The 25,059-nt window shown below is 38.8% G+C and overlaps 1 protein-coding gene across 1 annotated transcript; it reads right to left on the bottom strand.

Moving 5' to 3' along the window:
• Positions 1-1,399: 1,399 nt before the first annotated feature.
• Positions 1,400-21,500, bottom strand: LOC121508902 (H/ACA ribonucleoprotein complex non-core subunit NAF1-like). The gene is made up of 9 exons (XM_041786036.1): positions 21,386-21,500; positions 16,908-17,155; positions 16,636-16,780; positions 9,941-10,034; positions 8,390-8,472; positions 8,144-8,304; positions 6,922-6,973; positions 2,118-2,205; positions 1,400-2,022 (listed from the first exon to the last, which is right to left on the bottom strand). Exons 2-9 carry the CDS (start codon positions 17,153-17,155, stop codon positions 1,691-1,693), a joined length of 1,203 nt encoding a protein of 400 aa, XP_041641970.1. The 5' UTR covers positions 21,386-21,500; the 3' UTR covers positions 1,400-1,690.
• Positions 21,501-25,059: the final 3,559 nt, after the last annotated feature.

The following is a 25,059-nucleotide window of genomic DNA, read 5'->3' as shown; positions in this document are numbered from 1 at the left end:
TTGTAAACTGTCAGACGTCCAAAATAGTCACAAAAACAGCAGGAATGATTTTCTAATCCCCCCAGTAAAAAAAGAAATAAATGAGCAGGAGACATGCCTCCAGCTGACACGAACGGTGATGTTTACTTGTTTGCGTGTGAAAGAGAGATAGATAGCGTGAGACGGGACAAGTTGTTCTAACGGGCCCATCAGTATGAGGTCTGCAGATTTCCTCAAGTATAAAAATGTGAACGTACCCTTGATGATTTAAGATATCAAGTCACAAAATCTGAAAAAGGAGTAAAAATATTTAGATAAGAAGTCAGGAATGTGAGAAAAGAAATCAATTTGTGTTTTAATTTCACATTTTCAATTTTACATCTCAGAATTAAGACTCAACCTTACGATTTTGAATTTTTTTTCGTACTTCGAGCATTTCAACTCATAATTTTGACTTCTCAAATAATAGTTTGAGTTTTAAGATTCATAATTCTAAGTCACATTTGTACTTTTTGACCAATTATTTTGTATTTTATCTCAAATTTTCAACTCAAACTTTGACTTCAGAATCCCATAGTTTGACCTTTTAGACTCACAATTTAAAATGAATCATATTTTGACTTTTAATTTCATGATTACAAATTTTATTTCATATTTTGACCTTTTAAACTCATGCGTTTGTCTTTCTTTCTAATATATTTGCCTTAAAAAACATTATTTTTTCAATTTCAATTTCATGTTTTAAGCTTTTTGAACTAATAAATTTACTTTTCTCGCAGTATGAACCTTTAAATTTATCTTTGTAACTTTTTAAATGCCAAAATCATATATTATCAGTGCTAAGTTTTTTTCATATTTTATTACTGGTGAAATGAGGTTGACAGTTTATGGTTAAAAGGTGAGCCTGTTAGGCCCTCAGGTTAGACCTGAATCTAGAATCCAGACCCTGCTGTGATTGAGTTTGACACCCCTGACTTAGGACAAAGCCCCCCTTTCCACCCAAGGAGCAACCCACCATTTTCGGGCAAAGAACCATGGCCTCAGACTTGGAGGTTCTTATTCTTACACCAGCCGCTTTGCACTCAAACTGCCCAATTGCTCACTGGAGGTCCCCAGCTGAGGAAATCCAGTCTGTTGCTGCGACAGCCTGTTCTGTTTTTGTATTAAGTTATGGAAATACAAATGCAGTTTTTAGAAATTTGATTCCTCAATTAAAGGAGGACATAACTAGTTGATAAATTAAATAAACAGCTGCATCTTTCAGCTCATTTCGGCCCCTTTTGGTCTTGTGCCAGTGTCTCTCAGTGAGGAAACATCCTGTTGAGAAAAGGTTGTGGAAGAGAGTGAACACAGCAGCAGCTTTACCCAGCAGTGTGACAGAAACATGTTACAAAAGTAAGAATGGCTCAAAACACTGACCTACATATCACATAAAGACTTTTATTTCCCATTAAGGGCATCAACAGGGAGGGGATTCTGATATTTACATTTACAGCAGAAATAAAACATCAGATGTGTGGATGTGTCTGGGGAGAGGAGGATATTACCAGTGAATAAAAAGGTTAGTGAGGCTCCTCCTCCTCCTCCAACGACAACGTTAGGAGACGTGTATGTGGAAAAATGTTGGTCCCGGCTGGTCACTCTGCCTCGACAGTTCTTTAAAGTAAATATTCTATTTATTAATCCACAGCTACATTTACAGAGGGTGTGATCACTGAGGGGGCGGGGGAGGAGGTGGGGGGAGGTTAGAGAAGGGGACGGAGTTAGGAGGCCACATAGGAGACGAGAACGAGGGGTTGAAAAAAGAGGGGGGAGGAGGAGGGTAGAGAGGGAAGTTAGGGGGAGGAAAGGAGGGAGGAGGGTAAGGGCAAGGAGGGGGGAGGTACATAGGGGGGATGTTTGTGTGTCCAGGTGGTGGTTGGTTGTGTTTAAAAGGTGAGTGTTTATGTCGCGGGTTCTGGTGCCTAAACGGAGTCCCTGCATGTCTTGGTGGGAAACCCCTGCTGTCACGCTGCTGTGGTAAGATTTTGTGTTCAGAATTATCTGAGGGGAAGGAGAGAAAAAAAGAAGATTTTAATTTAAAAAATGCTGAGGTGTCTGACATTTTTGTAAATAAATGTGATTGTGAGAGTAATTACCTGAACTGTTGTTGTCTTTCCTCTTTTTGGAGTTTCTGGCTTTCCGTTTAGCTTCCTGCTCCTTCTCATCGTCACTATAGTCTAAGGCCTGGACAGAGAGGGGAGGAAAATGAGCATGACGCTCTGAGTTTATGCATGAATTAGTGGTGGGCAGTACGTACCAGCCCGTACCTGTTAGACCCAGAGTCTGATCCTGATAGTTTGGAGAGAGAGGGGGAAGAAAAGCAGTGGTAGCCAAGGATAGAGCAGGACATATCTGTTTGGCAAGTGTTTAATTACTCTGTTGCTAAGTGGCTAATGGCTAAAAGGCCTTGTGGGGGCGGTCTGTTCCGCTATGCCGGCAGCACGGACGAACCACGAACCAGTCAGGAGATCCTATTGTGATGACCTCATCTGTTTGGTCCATCGAATTCTCGTCTCAGTAGAATCTTGGCAAGATTTTCAACGAACCGTTTTCATCAGTTCACACACTAATTCCAAGATTACTGCTGCATACGTCTATCTTGCGGTTTGAAAATTTGCACACGTGGAGTATGGACACCTAACATTGTGACTTTATATTTATGTTTTAAAAATCGGAAAAGTATAATACCCCCACTTTAAGGTCAAAGGTGTTCTCTCCTCCTGAAGTTTGATGTTTGTAATAACAGCAACATGAAACAAGTGTTTGCTTTGCACAGCGTCACGGTCGGCCTGTCTGGGGCTTTAATACAAGCCGGGATCAAGGTGGTTTGTTATTGGCCAAACACCACAGTGACGTGTAGTACAACGGCTTAAACCACTGTTTAAAGGTGTATTTAAATGAAGGATTTGCTTGTTTTAAGTCCATGATGGGCTAGTGAGGTGGGATGTGGCGATAAACGAGGTTGGAGAAACTCTGTGGAGACTTGAACTACAATTGTGCGTAATCCAATCAGCAAGATGGTCTCACAGAGTCAGCACAATGGACAAATGCACAGACAGCATGACAGGAACTTTCAAGGGTATACCAAGATTACTGTTTCCCTATTTCACCAAACATGCATTCAAATTGCATTTAACCGGCTGGTCTTGAGTGGAGAAAATGCTCAGAAAACAGCCAAATTCAACTCAGGGCCATTGTCTCAGTGGATATATGATGAGAGGCTGGTATGCTGATTAGAGAGTGGCTTAAAGGAGACATATTATACTAAGTCATATTTTAACACTTGCATACAATGCTACAGTTTTGAGGTTCCTTTCTAAACCATACCAATTTCATTTTATCAAGAGAAACGCGTCTTTCCATAAACCCTGCAAACGAGATTACCAGCCTCTCTGAACAGCTTGTCGCGAGACTTGATACGAGCTGACGTCAGCTCGTTGTCCGGCTTTCCCATTGGACGGCTCTGAGCAGATGCTCCCCTCCTCCCACAGGAGACTCTCAGACCTGCCCTCCCGGCAGCTCGTTCTCAGCCACGCCCCCTCCCCGGCGCTGTATATACCGCTGCTGTTGTTTGGATTCTTGCTCTCGTGTGGATTTATTCCGGTCAGCATGTCTTCTAAACTTATTTGTGTTTTTTTGGTTGTGACGATAAATCTACTCTGTATGCGCTTCTGAAGGACGAAAGCAGTGGGAAATGTTTGTCTCATCGAGCCGACCGCCTACAAACTTTTTTCTCTGCACTCGTCACTTCACCGACGATTGTTTTTACAATAAAGGACAGTAAGACGCTGGATTTGCTTCTAATCTGCTGCTAAAACATGGAGCTGTTCCCTCTGTAAAGATTGCCGAGGGAGGCTTAGAACTACAAGCTGTAAGTCACTTTATAACATTACTTTAAAATGAGCCGTGGGTCAGTGGGAAGCTAATGCGTGCTAAACTCTGTCATCAGTTGTTTTCATAACTATCTGCCCTTTTACCCAAAACTATGCCGTGAAATGTTGTGTACCTTTACATTACTAAGTCTTGACTTGTGCTGATTAAAAGCCCAATCCAATCCAATCCACTTTATTTATATAGCACATTTTATAATCTGAACATTTCCAAAGTGCTGCACAAAACATCATTAAAAACAAAACAATGAATATTCCAGAGCTCAAGATAAAACCAAGGGAATATATTAAAACAATAAATAACAGCTAAAATAAATAAATAAAACAAACAAACAAACAATAAATATAAATACAAAATATAAAAACAGTAGAATAAAATAAAATAATAAAAGACACAGGGGACCACACAACTCATGCGATGTTAAAAGCTAAAGAATAAAAATGGGTCTTAAGACGAGACTTAAAACACTCCACTGTGGGGGCTGTTCAGTTGTGGGGGGCAGAGCATTACATAGTTTAGGGCCGACCACAGAAAACGTCCGGTCCCCCCTGGTTTTAAGTCTCGTCCTAGGGACCACGAGCTGGAGCTGGCCCTTGGACCTCAAAGCGCGTGCTGGTGTGTAAATTTGGATGAGGTCTGAGATGTACTGTGGGGCCTGTCCATTCAAAGCTTTAAAAACAAACAATAAAATCTTAAAATCAATTCTAAAATTAACAGGAAGCCAGTGCAAAGATGCAAGAATTGGGGTGATATGTTCACGTTTTTTGGTTCCTGTTAAAAGTCGTGCGGCAGAGTTCTGGACTAACTGTAAGTGTGAAACTGCATTATGCGAGATGCCGTTATAAAGTGCATTACAGTAGTCCAAGCGAGAAGAAATAAAAGCGTGCATGACTTGCTGAAAGTGCTTTAAAGATAAAAACTGCTTAACTTTTGATAAAAGTCGAAGGTGATAAAAGCCTGATTTAACGACTGTACTGATCTGTTTGTTGAGATTAAAATCACGGTCCATGGTGACGCCAAGGTTGGTATGAGGCCAATGAGTAAACTAAGCAAAACTCGGTGATCAATGGGCCAGGAAAACAGTTCAGCCCATTGTTCAGCCCCCAGGAAGCTTTGACCTCGCTGGCCAATCAGAGAACAGTAAGGTCACAGACATCTCTGAGTCTTAAAGAGACAGGACTGAAACGGAGCGTTTTCAGCAGTAGGCGAGATCTGCTGAAAATAGGGGTTTTCCTATCGCCAGTATAAGATAAGTGAGGCATTTTTTGAGCTGCACATCATAAATAACTATTCTAAAGGTGTCCCAAAATGACATCCTTAAAAGGAAAAAGGGGTAAAATATGTCTCTTTTAAGTTAGCAGTGCCACTAGCCTTCATTTCTCTTTTTTAATTAATATTGTGATTCATGTGGTAACTGGTCACTGTGGTTCAGTCATACATGAGTATAACCCTCAACAGTCTACGTAGAACTTTATTTTTATTTTCTAGTTGAAAATACTGCCATACCATGCTGGTCTTATGACATGCTAAACGCTAAGCTAAGGGATTTCAGGCCAATAATTATAAAAAATAATAGATAACTACTTTAACTGGCTCCTAAAGCTTGAGCTGGCACACATTTGATAACTGATTTAGTCCTTTAGCCAGCCCTAGTGACTTTACCCACTTTATGGATTATTTTGAGTTATTTTGGACAGATACTGCTCTCTTACACTCTGCCACTATTCTCTCAGCTGGCAGCTGAGAGGAGGATCAAGAGATCCACATCCATTAAGCCACAACCATTTCCTGAGAGAAAGCTCATTAACATTTAAAGCCACAGACACAAAAACAGCTCATTCTCAGCAGAGCTGAAACAGGTTTTTTTTGGCATGCACAAATCTAATACTGGAGTGATTTTTCAGCAACAACCTTCACAGGCATGTTTTGGGGACCTCTGAGACCAATATAAACCTGTCTTTAAGGGGCAAAATAATAATAATTAAAAAAAAAAGATTTTCAGAAGGATATGTCTTTAGGGTACATACATAACATCTGATATCAAATTTAATATTTCAAAACTTTTTTTAAAAAGATCCTCTTCATAGACTTTAAGACCCAATCCCACCTTTAATTTCCAACCTTTCAGAATAATGACACAGTTATGTGTATTAGGGCTGTAGTCAACTAAAGACAAACTTGGTTGACAAAAAATTGCACCCAGGCACCAATTAATCGATTGGTCATTCAGGTAAAAAAATGTCACTCATTAAAAAAAATTACCTCGTTGGGGACTAATTCAATCTATCCAGGCTCCCCACTGCACCTGCTTGGTACTCTTGGTACTCTAAATGATCACCAACCAGGGTGATCTTGGTCGACCTAAAGCTTTTCGATCAATTAATCGACCAGTCGAATTGAAGCTGTCAGCCCTAATGTGTATGTTCTGTGCTAAGTGCAAGGGTAAAAATATGATAATATGGAAACAAAAACTCTGGTTGCATTATGGAGCACTATCTTCCAGAATTCTGAAATTAGACTAAAGAAAAAAAGACCTTGGTTTGATTGCAAAAACAAGGCAACAGTAAAAGGTCAGACTTTTTTACTTTAACAACCTTAAAGGAGCTGTACCACAGTCTAGAAGTACTAATTTACTAGCTTTGCACTGCAGCTAACACTTAAAACAACAAAAGCAGAGATTTATAATTAAAGAAAACATTAAATCGAAATCTAATTAGCTTGACTTAAGATGTTGCACACATATACTGAAGTAAGAAGGGTTTTTTTTTTTTTTGCTCTTAGCAGAAGTGAACTACCTCTGTCTGTACCAGAGCCAAGGCAGTGTATCGTGGATAAGCACGGTAGTGAGCTCTCACACCGATCAAACAAACTGGACTTTTGGGTTAAGTGTGCCAGTGCATGGCACAGATTGCTTAGTTTGAGTGAATCAAACAAAAGAAAAGCAACATGGGGAGTTCGGTGCATGCATGAATGAGCCTTATGATGTTAAAATGATGTTTGTGTGCTTACCTCAGCAGGAGGTTCCTGGTCATTCTTCCATGATGCATCTGATCCCTTTAATCTGCAGGAACAAAAATGTGTTAGTATAAAATATCAGTTTGGTTTGGAAAGGAACCTATCATGCAAAAATGTACAACTACTGCAACATAAACTCTCACCCTAAATAAACTCACTAATCAGTTATGGTTCTAGCTTTAAAGCACACCCAGCTATACCGTATATGCCCAGTACTGAGGAACAGGAAGTCAGTTCTGACATTTATCATTTTTACATGAAGATTAGAGGTGTTAAAAATAATCTCTTCCACCGTTCATCATGGTTCGATTGTGGACAATTCTGCATGGATGCAGAAGCAACACATGACTGATGCAGAAAGATGCTGCTTGTGTATTTTCCCCCTTCAGTTGGATCTACAGTAAGTACAAAAACAATGACCCACTTCCCTTTCAGACAGACTGCTTTCAATTTATTTCAACAGTAGTTTGTTTAAATGGCATAGCCTTTTTGTTCCCTTGCACCACTCATATGTGACACTACCCAACCAATCAACTTGGTTTAGAAAGGCTCAGGAGTCTGCAGAGTGCAGGAGATACGGAGTAAGTCAGGCCAGAAAAGCTGAGGGAAAAAGATGCAGATTACAGTCATTACAAGACCCTGACACATGCAGCAGAAGGAAAACTACTGCACGCGGAATGGAGCTTTTACTTCAACAAAAGGTGCTGCAAAATCTGGCATTTAAGGTTACAACAATAAAAAAAGTCCATGAAATCCTGGAGGAACGTACTACCACTCACTTCCATACGCTCAGACAACAAATGAATGAGAAGAGACCGATTTGTTGCATCTTTCCATCTATTTTCGTCCAATCATCAAAGGCTGGGTCCTAGCGGCAGCAGGCAAAGATAGTCAACCCAGACAACCCTCTCTCCAGGGACATTTTCCAGCTCCTACTGGGGATCCTGATGCATTCCCAGGCCAGAAAGGATATATAATGCCTCCAGCGAGGTCTAGGTCTACCCCAGGATCTCCTCCCAGTTGAACATATCCTGAAGATCTCTGAAGAGAGGCGCCCAGGATCATTATCTCCATTATCTCTGTAGCTCGAACTCCCCCTGGATGCCTGAACTCCTCATCCTCTCTCTAAGGCTAAGCCTAGCTGTACTCGTTGGGTGTTCTGTTAAAGTATAAAACCTTGTGACCTAAGAAACAGAAGTGAGATGTGTGTACTTACAGTTTGAGCTGCTGAGTGAGGATGTACGCTGTGTACTCTTTGATGTGCGGCGTGTAGTACAGAGTGAGGCCCTCTGTCAGCCCTTTGCCGCTGATCTGCTCGGTAGAGTTAAAACGCAGGATGTAGAGCGGACTGGACACCGGGCCAAACACATCAAACACCTGAGACATCACACACAGAAACACACACGTCAGAGGTGGCAGAGGCGCAGCTCATCATAAAGACAACCTCCGATGGTGCACTCACTTTTCCCACTGCCAGCCTATCAGACCTGAAGATGATGCTGTCTTCGTTTAAAGGGGGCGTGTCCTTCAGGGACTGGATGATTACTGCAGACACAGAAAGTGCCATTAAAATCAAATCTGAGAAAATATTTATTTAAAAAGACACAGTATGATCTTCTTCTCTGAGCTCTTCTTCAGATAAAGTTGTGACTTATTGTGAGTGTGAGCGAAGAAGTCCTGTAAAATGTGAGAAAATTAATAAATGTGTCACAACATGTTCAATAGGATAAAAATAGTATGAAATATGGCTATTATAATACCACAATCATAAACTATTACATGATACTACTAGAAATAGAATGGTAACAAAAGTAGAAGAATTAGGCAGCCAGTATTGGCCAAGTTCTTGTGTTTTAATTAGGGTTGTTCCAAATCTGATACCAATATCTGAAATACACCTGATACCGCACCAGGCGAGTACACCAGTTTATGCACTGATCCGATACCATTTGGTTTAGCTTTATATTTTACTTTGTTGAGCCATGCTAAATGTTAGCGCTGCTAGAAAGCCCTGCATGCACAAGCTACCGTTTTTAGAGCAGTGAAGAAGAACCAAAGGAGCCACTGCGGCAGCAAAGAAAGGAGGCTGTGTGACAGTTTTTCTCTGAATGTGACAGTTAAAATGCCTTCCAGACTGGCGCTGTTGGACAAGACAAGAAGTGACACAGTTTATCAAAACTTAAGTAACTTTTGAACCATAAATCCTTGCCTCTTACTTGTTTTCCTATTGAAGCTAGCTGTTGTGCTTTCCCATTGACGCTATTGATACCTTTGAATCCCTAGCAGCAGCATTTTCAGCGGGTCTGGAACTTGTGTGACTTCTGGGGACTTGAATGATTAAATCCACACCAGTAAACTCGATACTTAACATTGCTCTATCCATTTTGATCCAATTACAATCATTACCGCTAGCTCGAATGCTAACCGCCATATCATTTACCCGTTGTGAGGGTCTGTCAGCCAATAACAAGCTGTTCTGTAATCATGTGATGCTGCCTGAATAGAGCATAAAGGCGAGAAAGATTCTGTGATGCAACCCCCTGTATTAATATTTAGCAGTAAAACTAATAATTAGCAGAAAGAAAACTTTATAGAGTCACAGAGATGTATACATTATGATTCTATATGTTGAGTGATGTTCTGATTTAAAAATAGGTCTAAAATTATTTTGTAGTCTGCACAGTCAGTCCAGAAGGTTCCCACTGGTATCGGATCAGTACTCAGTATCAGCCGATACCAAATACTGTGGTATCAGAATCAGTATCAGGAAGGAAAAAGTGTTATCGGAACATCGCTAGTTTTAATTCCCAAAACCTGCGGTTAAACTCCCAAATTCATTTCTTTCCCATGCACCTATATAATGAATACAATGTCGTTTGTGTAAGCACTTTCTGCTACTACCAATCTTTACAATAACAGAGATTTTATCATTCATTTGGTTGTTTCAAATGTTTTTAATCGAGAATCATAGGAGCAATGAAATGTACTTTGCAGCCCTGGTGTGTATATCTACCAAGTTGCTGAACAATGCTGGAGATGTTTCCTATGGGCTGCAGTTCTGCATCTTCTGGTAACGAAACGTTCACCTCCTCCACTGCAGGCAGCTCCTAAATAAACATGAGGACACATACGCTCTTTATATCATGGTGCAAAGGCTCCACTCAGAACGATCTGCAAAAAAATGTGTACACAGAATTGTGCTCTAAATTTGATCCAGTGTGTTTTCACATGAACTTAAGTTACAGCTAGGGCCCAAAGAGGAAATATTTCAACTCGTGTCCTTACAGCATACGCCAACTGTTTCTTCCTACAGTGACCTAATCACACCGCATTGAAGCAGCACGATGGAATTTTACCCGGACTCCACATTTTAATTCCTCTTTATGTTGCTGGCATTAACATAAACCAGGAATTAAGAAAAGGTTCACCAACAAGGCGTTAGGAGTGTCCTTGGAGTGTTTTCTTCATTTCTTCTTACTTCTCTCACTCAGTGGAGGTAATTAGCTCACCTTAACCCTTTTACTCCTAGCGCATCGTCGACGACGCGCTGTTAAAGCACACTTTACATGACCATAATTGCATGACCGAAAAATTCAAACAGTTTCTGAAAGCTAAGAAACTGTGCTTTACAGCCAGCATGCGGTTATTTCTGTACTTTCCCCTTTTCCCACTAAGAATCTAGCATGAAGTTCCCCTGTTTTTTGTGTTTCTTCATTTTAAACTGTTACAACACTTAACATGCAGTAATATGTAAAAATAACCGCCATATATTAAAAGTTCTAAGTATTGTGGAAAAATGGGCAAAAGCACGTACTCACAGGACATTTTCTGGGCCTTTTATGGTTAAAATAAGAAAAGAGCCCAGAAACTCAGTTTTAATTTAAACAGTTACAAAAAAACACTTTTTAAACATGCAGTACATTGTGCACAACTGCCAGATATTAAAGTACTCTAGAGTAATGGGCAAAAGCACTTACAAGACACATTCTGTGCCATTTAAAGTTTAAAAAAGAACATGTCCAGAGGCTCAGGAGTTAAAGGGTTAACCAGGGTACATGCTACAAGGCAACTGTGACTATTTTGGACCAGATTCCCCCCTTCTGAGCAAAGTCAGCAAAGATCTAATCATCAGATGGGAATTTCCTGTGGTTTAATGTGCCTTAAAGGGGATTTTCTCTCGCTGATTTGCTTAGATTGGGTTCACTTTGGCTTGGAGTGGTTAATATTAAACAGAAAAATATTCATGTAGAGTGATTCAAGAGGTGAGGTGAGCAGAAGTCACTTTAGTGCTCTGAAACAAAAGGTTGTGGGTGCTGCCAGCATAAAAGCACTGATGTGGACGCGGGCCCTTGAGCCTAGTTTATGATTCTTCATCAATTCTACATCGCTGCCAGGCCATACTGGCCTATGCCCTATTGAGCACCACATACTTAGGCATCAGTGCACTGTAACAAATTGATGTAATTTCTACAGTAAAATTTTCCAATAACTTCTTGATTCGTATTTCACAGAGATGGGAGAATGAGAAGCTTCATGAAGAAAATCTGCTGCATTAATGGGCGGAGCTGTAGCAGCTTCAGTCTACGGTTACATGGTGAGTAAAGTTTGATTTAATATTCATATTTAACTTCAACAAGTTGATCTTGTTGTTGACATAGTTTAAGTTAGTCGTGTGTTCATTACATTTTCATGCCCAAAAACAAAGTTAGCAAGAAATGTTTCCGACATTCAAGTTAATATTAACGCTGAATGGCTCATAGCAGTCGATAAAATAATATTAATATATATAGCATGTTCATTTACCTAACTGTATGTTATACAGTTTAAAGTTTTGTAGACTTATATATGTTGTTTTTTTATTTACATACTAGGCGTGAAGCAGATACTCATCCACCCAGACAAGTGCACACTACGTAAAGCTCCGTGGTGAGAAAAATATTGATTTATTGTCATGGCTTTAAACTTTCTAATTGTTAAACGGACTCGTGTTTTAGCACCGTCTTATTAAGGATGACACATGAGTTCATACAGCAGCGTTTATATCTGTCATTAACTCATGAAAACTAGCTTAACTGTGGCTAAAGCTGGCTAATGTTAACGTTATGTATTGAGGCCATCTGTCTGCAGACAGAAAGCTATAAACTTGTCTTGATGATAAGGGTGGGTAAAAATATCGATTAATCAATGCATCGCAATATTTCCTCCCCCAATTCAATATCGATTCAGCAAATCCTCTGAATCGATTAACCTCCTGGCCAGTGGGGGTCGCTGTACGTGTGATTTGCGTTGTATGGACGGAGGACGCACTCGACCAAACAACAACCTACCATAAGCATGTTATGTGAGGTTTATCACAATTTCCAAGAGGACAGAAATATTATCTAAGTTTACATGCACTTTATTTTTTCAGTGTTTATACAGAACTGTCATGTTTTTTACTTTTGTACTCCATATGCACAGATAAGTTGTTACTGTGCAAACTTTTATTTTCAGATGTTTTATTGCTCAAAAATGTGAGATGACTTACCAAATATGTTTACATGAGCATGAAAATAATTATTAAAAAATTGTCAACAGGTTGTGTCTTTCTGCTTCTTACTGAATTGACATTTTAAGCATTTAAATCAATATCGAATCGATATCGAATCGCAACCTAAAGAACTGAAATTGAATTGAATCGTGAGGTTCTTAACAATACCCAGCCCTACTTAATGATCTTAAAAGGTATTCTGATTCCTCTGTAGTTTAGTAAATGTCCGAGTGAACAGAAACACGTAGTCTACAGCCCATTTTTTGGACATAAGAGCCCGTTAGAACAAAGAGATGTAAACAGTCAAGTTTGAGTTGAGAATGCCAGACTCCATTCATAAATTGTTTGATTTATCAGGTAACATTAAAATAACACTGTCAGTCTCAACATAAGACTCTGTTTGACTCAGTTTATAAGACTTTTCAGTTCGGATTTGATATTGTTAACATGTTAAGTGACTGACAGCAAATGAATAAAGTCTCAAACTGTTTTCTCTCTGTGTCATTAAGCTACAGGTGCCCTGGGAACAGGATCTCAAGGTAAAACATTCATGTTTTGTGTTTATCTATGTGTTAATTTTTCTGTAGGATTTGTGATTAACCATGAACTCAATGATTGTTTAACCATTTAGTTAGTGAAAGTTGACTCAGTTTGTTTGGTCTACTACACTGCAGAATAAATGAGCTAGGAGAAGGCCTTATTCATTACCCCTGATTAATGGAGTAAAATCTTTATGATCTAACAAAAATACTTTATCACTTCCTCCCAGGTTTCTGTCATCATGGTGTTAACAGAAGAGGACAAGCTGTGCCAGCAAGCTTACCTATCCTACCAGAGTTCAAGCCACAGTCTCACCTGAACCAGTTAGCAAGAACCATGGTGGAAATCAAATCTGCAGATTGGTCATGACCTGTAATTCATCAGAGGAGGGTCTCCCTACCATCATCATACCTCTCCAGTGTCTGAGAATCCTCAGAGCACAGCGAACTGAAGGTATGTTTTAAATAGTTTTTATTATACTTCTAAATAGAGAAGCTAATTTAATCAGATTAAAAACTGTCTACTGTTGTTTATTTCACACATTCTGTATAATGTCTTCAGATTAAGTTTGAATTATTTTAGGCTGAAGTTTTTTATTTTTTTCTTTATTCTTCTACTCCCAATAGTAAGGCTGAGGGAGTAGAAGGTGAGCTGTAAAGGAAGTGACTTTTTTAGTTTTGATTTCTGTGTTTTTCTCTGTCAGTTTCGTCACCTGCTGACAGTGAGGCCTCCTGACTGTCCAAGACTAATTGTCTGAGGTATGCATACCTTTGTTTTTACACTGTGTTTCATATTATTATGCAAATGACATTTTTCTCTTATTTTCCTTAATATTAATGCAAATGACAGTCAGGGTATTTTTCAAGTCATCAGCCATTAGAGCATAAGTCAGATGTTTTTGAACAAACTTCATAATGATAACCATTATCTTTTTAAAAATAAAAACCTCAAAATGCACTGTTCCACATTATTAAGCACGGCAGAGTTTTAAAATATTTTATAGGTTGTAAAGAACTGAAAATGGTCATTTGTTGTATTTACAGCATTAGGAAGTCATATTTACTGAAATCAAAGCTATTTCAACCAAAAACATCTTAACAGGCCAAGTTCCATGTTAACATAGGAGCCCTTCTTTGATATCACCTTCACTATTCTTGCATCCATTGAACTTGTGAGTTTTTGGAGAGTTTCTGATTGAATTTCTTTGCAGGATGTCAGGATATCCTCCCAGAATGGCAGTTTTGATGTGAACTGCCTCCCACCCTCATAGATCTTTAGCTTGAGGATGCTCCAAAGGTTCTCAATAGGGTTGAGGTCAGGGGAGGATGGGGGCCACACCATGAGTTTCTTTCCTTTTATGCCCATAGCAGCCAATGACACAGAGGGATTCTTTGCAGAATGAGATGGTTCATTGTCATGCATGAAGAAAATTTTGCTACAGAAGGCACTGCTCTTCTTTTTTTTACCATGGTAGAAAGTGGTCAGTCACTTTTTTTAACCATGGTAGAAAGTGGTCAGTCAGAAACTCTGTATACTTTGCCGAGGTCATTTTCACACCTTCAGGGACCCTAAAGGGGCCTACCAGCTCTCTCCTCATGAATCCGGCCCAAAACATGACTCTGCCCCTCCTTGCTGACATCACAGCCTTGTTGGGACATGGTGGCCATCCTCAAACCATCCACTACTCCTCCATCTGGACCATCCAGGGTTGCACAGCACTCACCAGTCAACATGACTGTTTGAAAATGAGTCTTCATCTATTTCTGGGCCCACTGCAACCATTTTTGCTTGTGAGCATTGAATCAGGCAGCTGAATAGTAGGTTTATACATGACTGCAAGCCTCTGGAGGATCCTACACCTTGGGGTTGGTGGGACTCCAGAGGCACCAACAGCTTCAAATACCTGTTTTCTGCTTTGTAATGGCATTTTAGAATCTTCTCTCTTAATCTGATGAATTTGTCTGGCAGAAACCTTCCGCATTATGCCTTTATCTGCAGGAACCCGTCTGTGCTCTGAATCAGCCACAAATTCCTTCACAGTACAATGATCATGATTAATTTTTCATGAAATATCTAATGTTTTCATTCCTTGTCCAAGGCATTAAACTATTTGACACTTTTCGGCAGCAGAGAAATCCGTTTTCTTTCCCATATTGTTTGAAACCTGTGGCCTGCCTAATAATGTGGAACATGTGGAACAGTGCATTTTGAGGTTTTTATTTTAAAAAAAAATGGTTATCATTATGAAGTTTGTTCAAAAACATTTGAATTATGCTCTAACAGCTGATGACTTGAAAAATAATCTGATTGTCATTTGCATTAACATTGAGGAAAATAAGAGAAAAATATCATTTGCATAATAATGTGGAACGCGGTGTAATTTGATGTGAAGCACTGGAATTATTGAAACTATATTTAAAGGTGCAGTGTGTAAAACTGAATATCAACATCTAAAAGTGGGTTCTAGATTGCATTTCTCTGCTGGAAACTGTGGCAACCAGTTGAATTTAATGTGTATCTGTAATGTGAATACAATACAATACAATACAATAGCCGTTTCTCAATTCAAAGTTCACAAGTTCGAACTTGCATTCTCTGGAAGTTCGGACTCGGCAAGTTCATTCCAGAGTTTGGACTTCAGGGGTACAGGAGTCCGCAAACGATCCTACTACTACTATTGGAACAGCAGCGGATTTGCTAGCGTCCCCTTCTACATACCTACACGTCACATCCGGTTGTCCCGTTGCTAGCGTTTCCAAAAACACCGACATCGTCCATTTAGAATTTATCAAGGATGAATTTTATCCAACTTATCCAACGTTTCTGGGTTTCAAACACAATTCTATCACAAACAAGCAATTTATTCATATTTTTACACGGCAGCAACAGTTACTAACAATTGTGTGACTTCTCCTCCGCCATTGTTTGAGATTCCCGCTGGACGGCGCGAAATTATTGTGGGATTGTAACTGTGAAAAGTCCACTCAAGTTACGTCAAGCAGCACACTCGGTAAAAGGGGCAGGGTGAGTCCACATCCGGGTACTTCGACCGAACTTGTTTCGATGCAGACTTTGAATTGGAACAGAACTTTGGCTTTGATTGATGACGTACCACAAGTCCGTAAGTCCAGAAGTATGCTGAAGTATGCATATTGAGAAACAGCTAATAACTTTATTTATCCTTTTTGCCTTTTTTCCTCTATGTTACCATGGAAACATGTAAAAATCCAAGATGGCAGCATCCATGGAGGGGACCCTCCCTATATATGAATCAAAGGTTTATTCTGAGTTGTTTTTTTCAAAATAGCTATTTTTGAATTTAGATGACTAAACACTTATTTAGATAGACCGTCTCAGAAATGTTTTGCTTTATTTCACCAAGCTTGTTCAGCTAAATGCTACTAAGCTAAATATTACACACTGCACCTTTAAGACATGTGTCCACAACATGTATATTTGTCTGTGTGCAAACTTAAGAATATGATTATGCCACAAAAAAGGACCCAGGGGGCCTGCTTTGGCCCCAGGGCCTCCAGTTGAAGCCTGGATGTAGGCTATGGCGTAGCTTTGATTCTAAAGGATAAATCGGGCTTTATTGACCTTCTGTCTCAAAATTCAAACACAAACCCCAGACTGACCTCCAACAGAACTTCATCTCTGGTCTTGATGGGTGCTGGTTGGCTGAATCCCTCATCGTCATCCTCCTCCAGCATGCGGGCAAAGGTAGAGGAGGATGAGGAAGACGATGAAGAAGAAGAGGAGGAGGAAGATGTTGAACTGTCACTGAGGATAGAAAAGGACCAGGGTCAGTCCTATGCTTACATTCTAGTCCTTCTTTTAACTCTACTGGCATCAAAGAAGGCCAACAGATTTGAAAACCATGGGCTTTTATGCGTTTGTGTGTAAATACCTGTCTGAATCCTCTGAATCTTCATCATCTGTGTCCTCAGTTGTACCTTCACCGGGTAACAAGAGCAGGGCTGTTGATGTCTCTGTCTGAACGTCTTCTTTGTTAACTGGATCAGTTTTTGTTTTTGTGTCTTCGTTCTTCATGCTGAGATTCCCCGACGGTGAAGTCACTGTAACCTCCATCTGCTCTTCCCCGTCCTTGTTCGCTCCTGTTGCCCCTCCAGCATCTTCTGTCGGTTTTTCATCCATCTGAAATGTATGAACACAGACTTTGAATCTCCAGAACCTTGTCTTCATTGGGGATGGGGATTGAAACCCAGGTCCATAAGAACCTGGTTCTGTGTTTTTGAAATACCTGAAAATCAATAACGTTTTGGCTTATCGATACTGCTATCGAGTCTCACAGGCTCTGTGACGTAACATCACTTTAAGATACAACTGGTGTAAAAAATACACAAGGAGTATACGTGTTAATTAGGGCTGAACGATTTGCAAAAATAATCTAATTGCAATTTTTTTCCCCCAATATTGCAATTTAATATGCCATTATTATTCAGGGTTTTTCCTGCATATTAAATTCAGTGGCGGGCGCCACCAGGAAATTTCGTGCCGCCACCGGCTCTCACAGCTCTGCGACATTAAAAACTGTAATATCTGACAAGCATTACAGCAGGTGGATGATATTTTTAACTGAAATTATGGTGTTACGCCAATTAGGCGGCGCTGGGCCCAGGAGTTGGTGCCAAACCTGCCAAAGAAGAAGAAAAGAACCGCGAGTTTCCTGAACTTCCTATTGTCTTTGGATCAACACAGTGCGGATGAACGTTGCACCACTCATCAGACACTCTGAGGAGAGCGCAGAGGAACGCTGCGCTAAGTGTGTATGAGCTAAAAACACGCAAAGTAGAGGAGACTTTTAGCTTTAAGGATAAACACAGGGCTTTATCATCTCTGCATTTCTCCCTCCACTTAACACTGTAGAATAGGCGTGTGACAGCGCGCTGTCCTTATATGTGCACACGCTTCCGCTATTTCTGTCTGTCACGTGTGCGCAGGCTGGTTAGCATGCGTTTATACATCGGTAATGTCCTTAAATTTAAATGATTAAGCCACAGCTTGTCATTATTAAGACTGAGCGTCAATCAGACTATCACTGAACAGGAAATATGGATCAGTATTAACAATTAGCAGATTTAAATCATGATCAAAACTCGTTGCGCGCACGAACCCATCTAATAAGGCAGAGAGAAGGAGAGAGGATGTCAGGTTAGGAGGAGGAGGAGGAGGAGGTAAACAATGTGAAGCAACAGCTGAACTGACTGGTCAATGATTGTATGTTTTTGTTAGATATTTTAGATTTCCTCCAGGCAGAAGCTGCAGTAAACTTCTCAGTTCCACTGATTTTATTTATCAAAAATAGAAGCAGAGAGAAATAAAGATCCTTCTGAACTTAACCCAGAAATCACATTACATATTACTTATATTATTCATATATTATTATAGATAATTCTGTGTGTCCCTGCTGAACTCAGCCCGAGTGCCTGGCCCCTCCCCCTCACACACAAGCATCTCTCTCTCTCTCTCTCCCACTCACGCCCCACAGAGATAAATTCAGGAGTATACGCAAACGTTTTTTATCGTATCGGCGTTTTGGGTGACTGTAAACAATGCGTTTTTAAACGGGTCCCAGAGTGCATAAGTCTCTAAATGACTAACATTTCTTCTCCATGTGGACGGCTATCCGCGTCTTTCCTGAAACGAATGTCGCAATCAGTGTAGCTCTCTGAAGACACCTGCGCAGGTCCGACCAAAACAAACATGGCGGACCACAGGCTTGTGTTCGCGCTGCAGAAGCTACTGAGCTTGTTATGGCTTTTACAGCGAAATCTGATGCTCCTTTACCACCACCACGAAATGCATACACCACTGATCATCAACTGGCGGCCCGGGGGCAACATCAGGCCCCCCAAAGCTTCCTGTCTAGCCCCTGAAAGATCATTAAATTCAGAAAAGAAGATTTTAAGAGTATCTTTTTGCTTCAAATGTCTGCAGCTGTTAAATCTATCCCGCAAACAATTAACATTGAAATAGTTTTAGAATGACTAACAATTTGATCTGTTTTTACTGAAATTTACTGTCAAATTAGTCGATATTTTAAAAATGGTTAAGTTTGGCAGAAGTGTTGCAAAAATTGGCAGAAAAAAGAAGTTAAGTTAAAATGTTTCAAAAATGGTAAAGGAGGACAAAGGGGCAAAAGGTATCAAAAATTGGTTACAAATGACAAAAAATAGTGCAAGAAAGTAAAGAAAAGCGGTTAAAAAGTGGTAAAAATTGATATTAGAGAGGCATAAAGGGGACAATACATGCAGAAAAAGGGGTTTAAAGGGGGTTAAAATCTTTCAAAAACTGGGTTAATGAAGCAAGAAGGGGCAAAAAGCATCAATAAAGGATTAAAAGTGGAAAAATGTTTTTAAAGTTGCAAAAAATGTTGAAAAAATGTAATAAAAGGGGTTAAAAAGTGGCAAAAAAATAGAAGAAAAGTGGCAAAAATGAATAAAAGAGTAGCACAAATGGGAAAAAAACATGCAGGAAATGTAATTTAAAGGGGGTTAAAATTCTGCAAAAACTGGGTTAAAGAGGCAAAAAGAATAAAAAAAGGGGTTAAAAGTGTAAAAATGGTTTAATATTGGCGCTAAATGACATTTAGATAGGGCCCATTCTCTTGGATTTTCAGGGGTGCAGCCAATCCTGTTGTCAGGCCTGTCTCCTTGTGGCCTGCTGTGTTATAGATAATAGGGATAGATCTCACTGGTAACGACTAAAAATGTCCTGTAGTTTAAAAGAAAATACAAATACTACTGCAATAATATTTCAATCAGACCAAAATATTTATTCAATTTTTGTGTATTTCAAAGTCTGGACCCCAGAGTTTCTGTTGAGACTAAACCTGACCCTTGTGCAGATGTACTTGATGACCCCTGGCACCATATATGTTCCTAAATCCAACGCAGAGAACAACCAGAAGGGCAACTAGGAGAAAGTTTGTGTTAGTTTTCGGTGATCTTCTTCCCTTTTAGTGCATTTCCGTAAATTAGTATCCTGTGTATATCAATGTTTTTATTTCATATATCGGATATCGGCTGTTTTTTAGCCCCCAATATCTGTACTGGCCCCAAAAATACAATATCAGTTGGGCTTTAATTGATAAGGGTATCAATAACGATCCTCATCCCTTTTCATGTAAATACAAAAAACATAAATACAAAAAAGGAAGGAGAAAAAAATGTATACATGTATGTGTGTATATATATATATATATATTTTTTTTTTTTTTTTTCCTCTTTTCTTCACAGTAACTGGCTTATTACTGTTTTGTTGTATTTGTGTTTGTTTTTGTTTGTTCTTCCCTGTTTTTTGAGCCTATTTATTTATTTTTTACTTTTTTCTTTTCCGACAAATCCTGCTACTATGTCCACCAATACGACTTATGTCACTACCTTTATTACCATTATTTCGTATTACTATCCTTCTTTGTTTTTATAATGTATTGAACATTTATCATAATTAAGTAATCAATCAGGCTATGGTGAGGTCCTCCCATAAGCCTTCCAGGTTTCTGACCTCATCTGCACATATTTCTAAACTTCTTCTCTATCAAGAGAGGTATATACATGTATTTATTTGTTTTACATATTATATGTGCAAATAAATAAATAAACTGAAAAAAGTCTTCATATTACATATGGAATTAAAGGGCTCAGAAATCAAAATATTGTTGAGGAGCCATTTCAGGAAATATGTCGAAAGAATAAGAGTGCATCCAAGTTCACAATGCATGGGGGAAACGTTGCAAACTCTCCCTTTTTCATTGCAATTTTAACAATGAAAAAACAACATAACCCTTTTAAGTCTGGCACTTGAATTAAACTACTTCAAATACTTTCAACAACATTCACAGCAAAGGAATCCTTCATTTTTAGGGACGTTTCCTCGTTCATTACCTTGATAACGGAATTAAGGATGACTGGATAAACGTTCAGTAAGTTCTGCAGCACTCTTCAGAATGTGAGTAAGACGAGACTTTAGATTAACTGATGCTTTAATAAATATAGAAATCCCGTTAATGTAAAAACACCTTCAAAAATAAAGCGTGGGTTTAAAACTTCTCATATAAACGACATTGACAAGTAACAGTCGCTGTCTGCGTTTATTCTTTCACTTAATAGTGCCACTATCGTATACACGTTTCCATTTTAATCAGATTCAACGAAGACATCTGATCAACAAATATTTAAGCAGTATATAAACACGCTAGCATTAGTCAGCTAACCATCAATGCTAACACGCTAACAAGAAGGGAAAAACGAAGTTTCTGTCGCTGTTCTACAGCCACAAAACAGCAACACGCAGAGTTCGGTCAAAGATATGTCACAGGTAACATTTCAACCAAATAAAAGTCATTAACTTTAAAATCATTACCTGTCTGTTAGTCTGCTAGATCAGCACTGAAGAAGCTCATGCAGGAAAGGGGGCTGTTAAATTCAAACTAAGCTAACCATTCTACATCCGCTATGACCCTTCAGAATAAAAGCGGACTTCACTTCCGCGTGCATTTCATTTCTATGACGGAGTGTTAGGGCCGCACGAAGAGAAAAAATAAATAAATAAAAGAATACATTTTTTTTTTGGACATTACGAGAATAAAGTCATAATATAAAGTCGTAATATTACGCGAAAAAAGTCGTAATAATATGACAATAAAGTCATAATATCACGAGAATAAAGTCATAATATTACGAGAAAAAAGTCGTAATATTACGAGAAATGAAATCGTAATATGACGAGAATAAAATATTACAAGAAAGAAAGCCTGCCGGGGCGCCGACTCCGTTAAAATGAGCAATGTCTTTTGAAGCTATACTTTAGTACCGGTTTCAAAAATAAGGAAATACTTCATCTTTTGGCACATCAGCATTATTATCAGAATAAGGACAATACTCCGTCGTAGATCCGCGGCAGACTGTCTTTCTTGTAATATTTTTTCTCATAATATTTAGACTTCATTCTCATAATATTACGATTTTTTTTTCTCGTAATATTACGACTTTATTCTCGTCATATTACGACTTATTTTTTCTCACAATATAACAACTGTTTTTCTCGTAATGCGACTCCGTCGCATATTTCTGATTTTGTTATGTGTGACTTTTTTGTATCAATTGTATTTAACTGACTTTCAGTCGTAGCATATTTCAAGTTTTAGGCATCTATGTTTACTCCATGTACACCCTTAATTATATATGCATTTTGTGGTTTTATTTCAATCAGCTTGACAGCTCATAATAAAGCTTATAATAAAATATAAATTACTACATTGTGTGTTTTTTATATCACATTAAAAAGAGCATATATATATATTTATTTAAGACATGAAAACCACCCTTGTGAATCATAATAAACCAGGAATATTACTATAACAATTGTAAGATTCCACGGCAAAAAAATAAGACCAGCACAGTTTAAAGATTATAATCATAATAAAAATACAAACAATTTTCCCTTTATCGCGCAGGTTACATTTGTGGATATGACTTTTTGTAGTGCAGGGTATGGGGGTATAAGGAATAAACACCTACTATAAAATCAATAGTATACCTGCTTCTAAAGAGTATATAAATTGAGAGTGTACCTAAATCAGCACACACCACAATACCACTGCTTATATGCATGTGCTTTTACGGTAAGACTGCCTAGCATTGTTATGTTGATAGTGTGAATGTCCGTTTCAAGCAACTTTAGTATAAAGACTAGATAGTAATTATTTTTTATGTACCACCGAAATTTATACCAGGAATGATATTTATTTTTGGCTGTAAAATCATGTCTTTCCGGTTAAAAATAGTTCTCTCTGCGCGCTTGACGTACTGAGGTCTACACATGCAACATGTGGGGTTATGTTTTTCCGGGTATGCGCGATGCTGATGCGCTGTCTGATCATTTTGGAATGTAATTTAGAGCTAGCTCTCCACATGTGTGCTATGGTGCTGTACAGTAAACTGCATGTTGTCTGTGTTTGTCACCGGTAAGTGCTTCTTAGTTTACATGTGAATCGTTGTTTACTCTCACTGAAGGCAGCTATTTGCAGCACATCCACATCCATCCAAAAGTAGGTGAGGGAAATATTATCTGTGGTTGGGGAATATATAGAGAGTTTTTAGGACTTTCTGGTATATTTTCCAAAAAAGATATAAGGTAATGGTTTATATAAAAGATGTTTATTTTGTGTATTTATTTATTAAGCTGCATGAAAAGCATTAATAATTATTGGCCTTGTTTTCCCTTGCTCCTCCCAGGTTAGAAATACTAGAAGTACTGCAGTAACTTGTTATTTCTCTTTAGAAGAAAATGGCATGACTGAAAGTTCAGAACAGAGCCTTAAGGCATGTTTGGACCAGAAATTTAAGCTGAAGTAAGGCACAGATGCCCGAGGGCACAATTCGGCACAAAGTAGGGGAAGCATGGGAAAATAATCTGTTGAAAAAATAACAAAGTCCACACCTTCAGGATGGAGTAAGTGTGGATGTGCCAAATAGGGAGGTCTTGCTGTGGGTGTCCCCATGGCCCAAAAAACTGCTGGTGGTCTCCGGGCATATAACCGTGGTGAAAAAGGCCCAGACAGTGGGTAAAGCAGGCTCCCATATACAGAGGCCACAGACGTCAATGACGTACTGGTTGCTGGCAGGGTTAATATAGTTAACTAAAACTTTTCAACTGTAATTTAAGCAATCAAAGTGGAAAGTCCCCCTGCTGGAACTGTTTCAGTGTAACTAGTAGGTGGCAGCAAAGTCCATTTTACTTGTGATAAAGAAGGTAACTGATGACTGAAAATGGTTTAAATTTTGAAAAGTGCTGTGTTGTTTCTGCAAACACCATTTAGAGATAATAATGGGTGTAATTCTGGGTTGTTTGGGGTAAAATAAACATTCACTTATGTCCATTATGCTGGTTCTAAAGGAGTTTTATGGGGATTGTTGCCAATTACACAAAACATATCATTTTTTGTGCAGTATTAGTTTAAGTAGACTGTGTCTATCTATTGTTGTGACTTAGATGAAGATCAGAACACATTTTATGACCAATTTATGCAGAAATCCAAGAAATCCCAAAGAATTCACATACTTTTTCTTGCAACTGTATAGTGAACAAGAGTGGTCCCAAAACTAAACCTTGAGGTACCTCTTTGTGGATTTGTAGTACCTCCAATTGAACGGCCTGGGTTTTGCCACTGAGAGCTTTTAGACAATCCAATAAAATCCAGTGAGCCACAGTGTCAAAGGCCTTAGAGAGATCTATGGAGGCCCTACCTGACATTCTTACCATGGGACGTATTGACAGTCTCTTTCGGGGTAGTGGTCTTCTCAGCTCTGTTACTCATGGACAATGAACGCTTGTTCAGTGGCTTTGGCTAATGACAAGTAAAGTAAAATGTTAAATTCACTTTTCACCAAAATTATAAACATAGAGCACATTCAGACACAATGCGGGGAGCTGTGACTGTGCTTTAACCCTCTATTGCATGACGTTTTATTTTTTTGAGAAAAAAATATTTCACCCTACTTTTTGGTAGCTTGGGGGTCCTTATTGAGAGATCAACCAAAAAAATTTTCCCACCACCACCCATACTCCAGATTTTAGTTCGTTGCCTCGGGGCAACAATGTGCAATAAGGGTACCAAAACGTGATGGTTTACAATATATACTAAATAAATAAGCAGTTTATAAAATAAATTACATTATATTTTAACAAGCAGCACATCAAAAATCAATGTTATGTTCATATATTCTATAATCAAGCATTTATTCCATTCCATTTACTATTTATTTATTGATATACCACTGTATACTACTACTATGATAGTAGTAGTATTGTGGTCACCTATACAGTATACTGCTACTCTAGGGAATAAATGTTTATTATCTAACTGAACTTCTACATATGTGATGGCAAAAGAAATATTAATCTGAACCTAACTGTGAAGTTTCTTGCTTTTTAGAGCTTAAACTGCATTATACACATGTTTAGCACTTTCCCCTTAAAGATGGACTCAGATCAATTACTGAAGGACAGAATGGTTCCCCCCATGAAGACTCCAT

This window comes from Cheilinus undulatus, linkage group 4, assembly GCF_018320785.1.
Source record: "Cheilinus undulatus linkage group 4, ASM1832078v1, whole genome shotgun sequence".
Classification (NCBI taxonomy): Eukaryota; Metazoa; Chordata; class Actinopteri; order Labriformes; family Labridae; genus Cheilinus; species Cheilinus undulatus.
The sequence above is the reverse complement of the archived record's forward strand: the minus strand, read 5'-3'. Positions and strand labels throughout refer to the sequence as shown.

Excerpts from the sequence above, each read along its gene's own strand:
- LOC121508902 (XM_041786036.1), bottom strand. The coding sequence starts at position 17,155 with ATGGATGAAAAACCGACAGAAGATGCTGGAGGGGCAACAGGAGCGAAC. Across the intron at positions 16,781-16,907 it reads GATTCAGAGGATTCAGACAG|TGACAGTTCAACATCTTCCT; the intron begins GTATTTACACAC and ends TTCTATCCTCAG. Across the intron at positions 2,023-2,117 it reads GAAAGACAACAACAGTTCAG|ATAATTCTGAACACAAAATC; the intron begins GTAATTACTCTC and ends CCTTCCCCTCAG.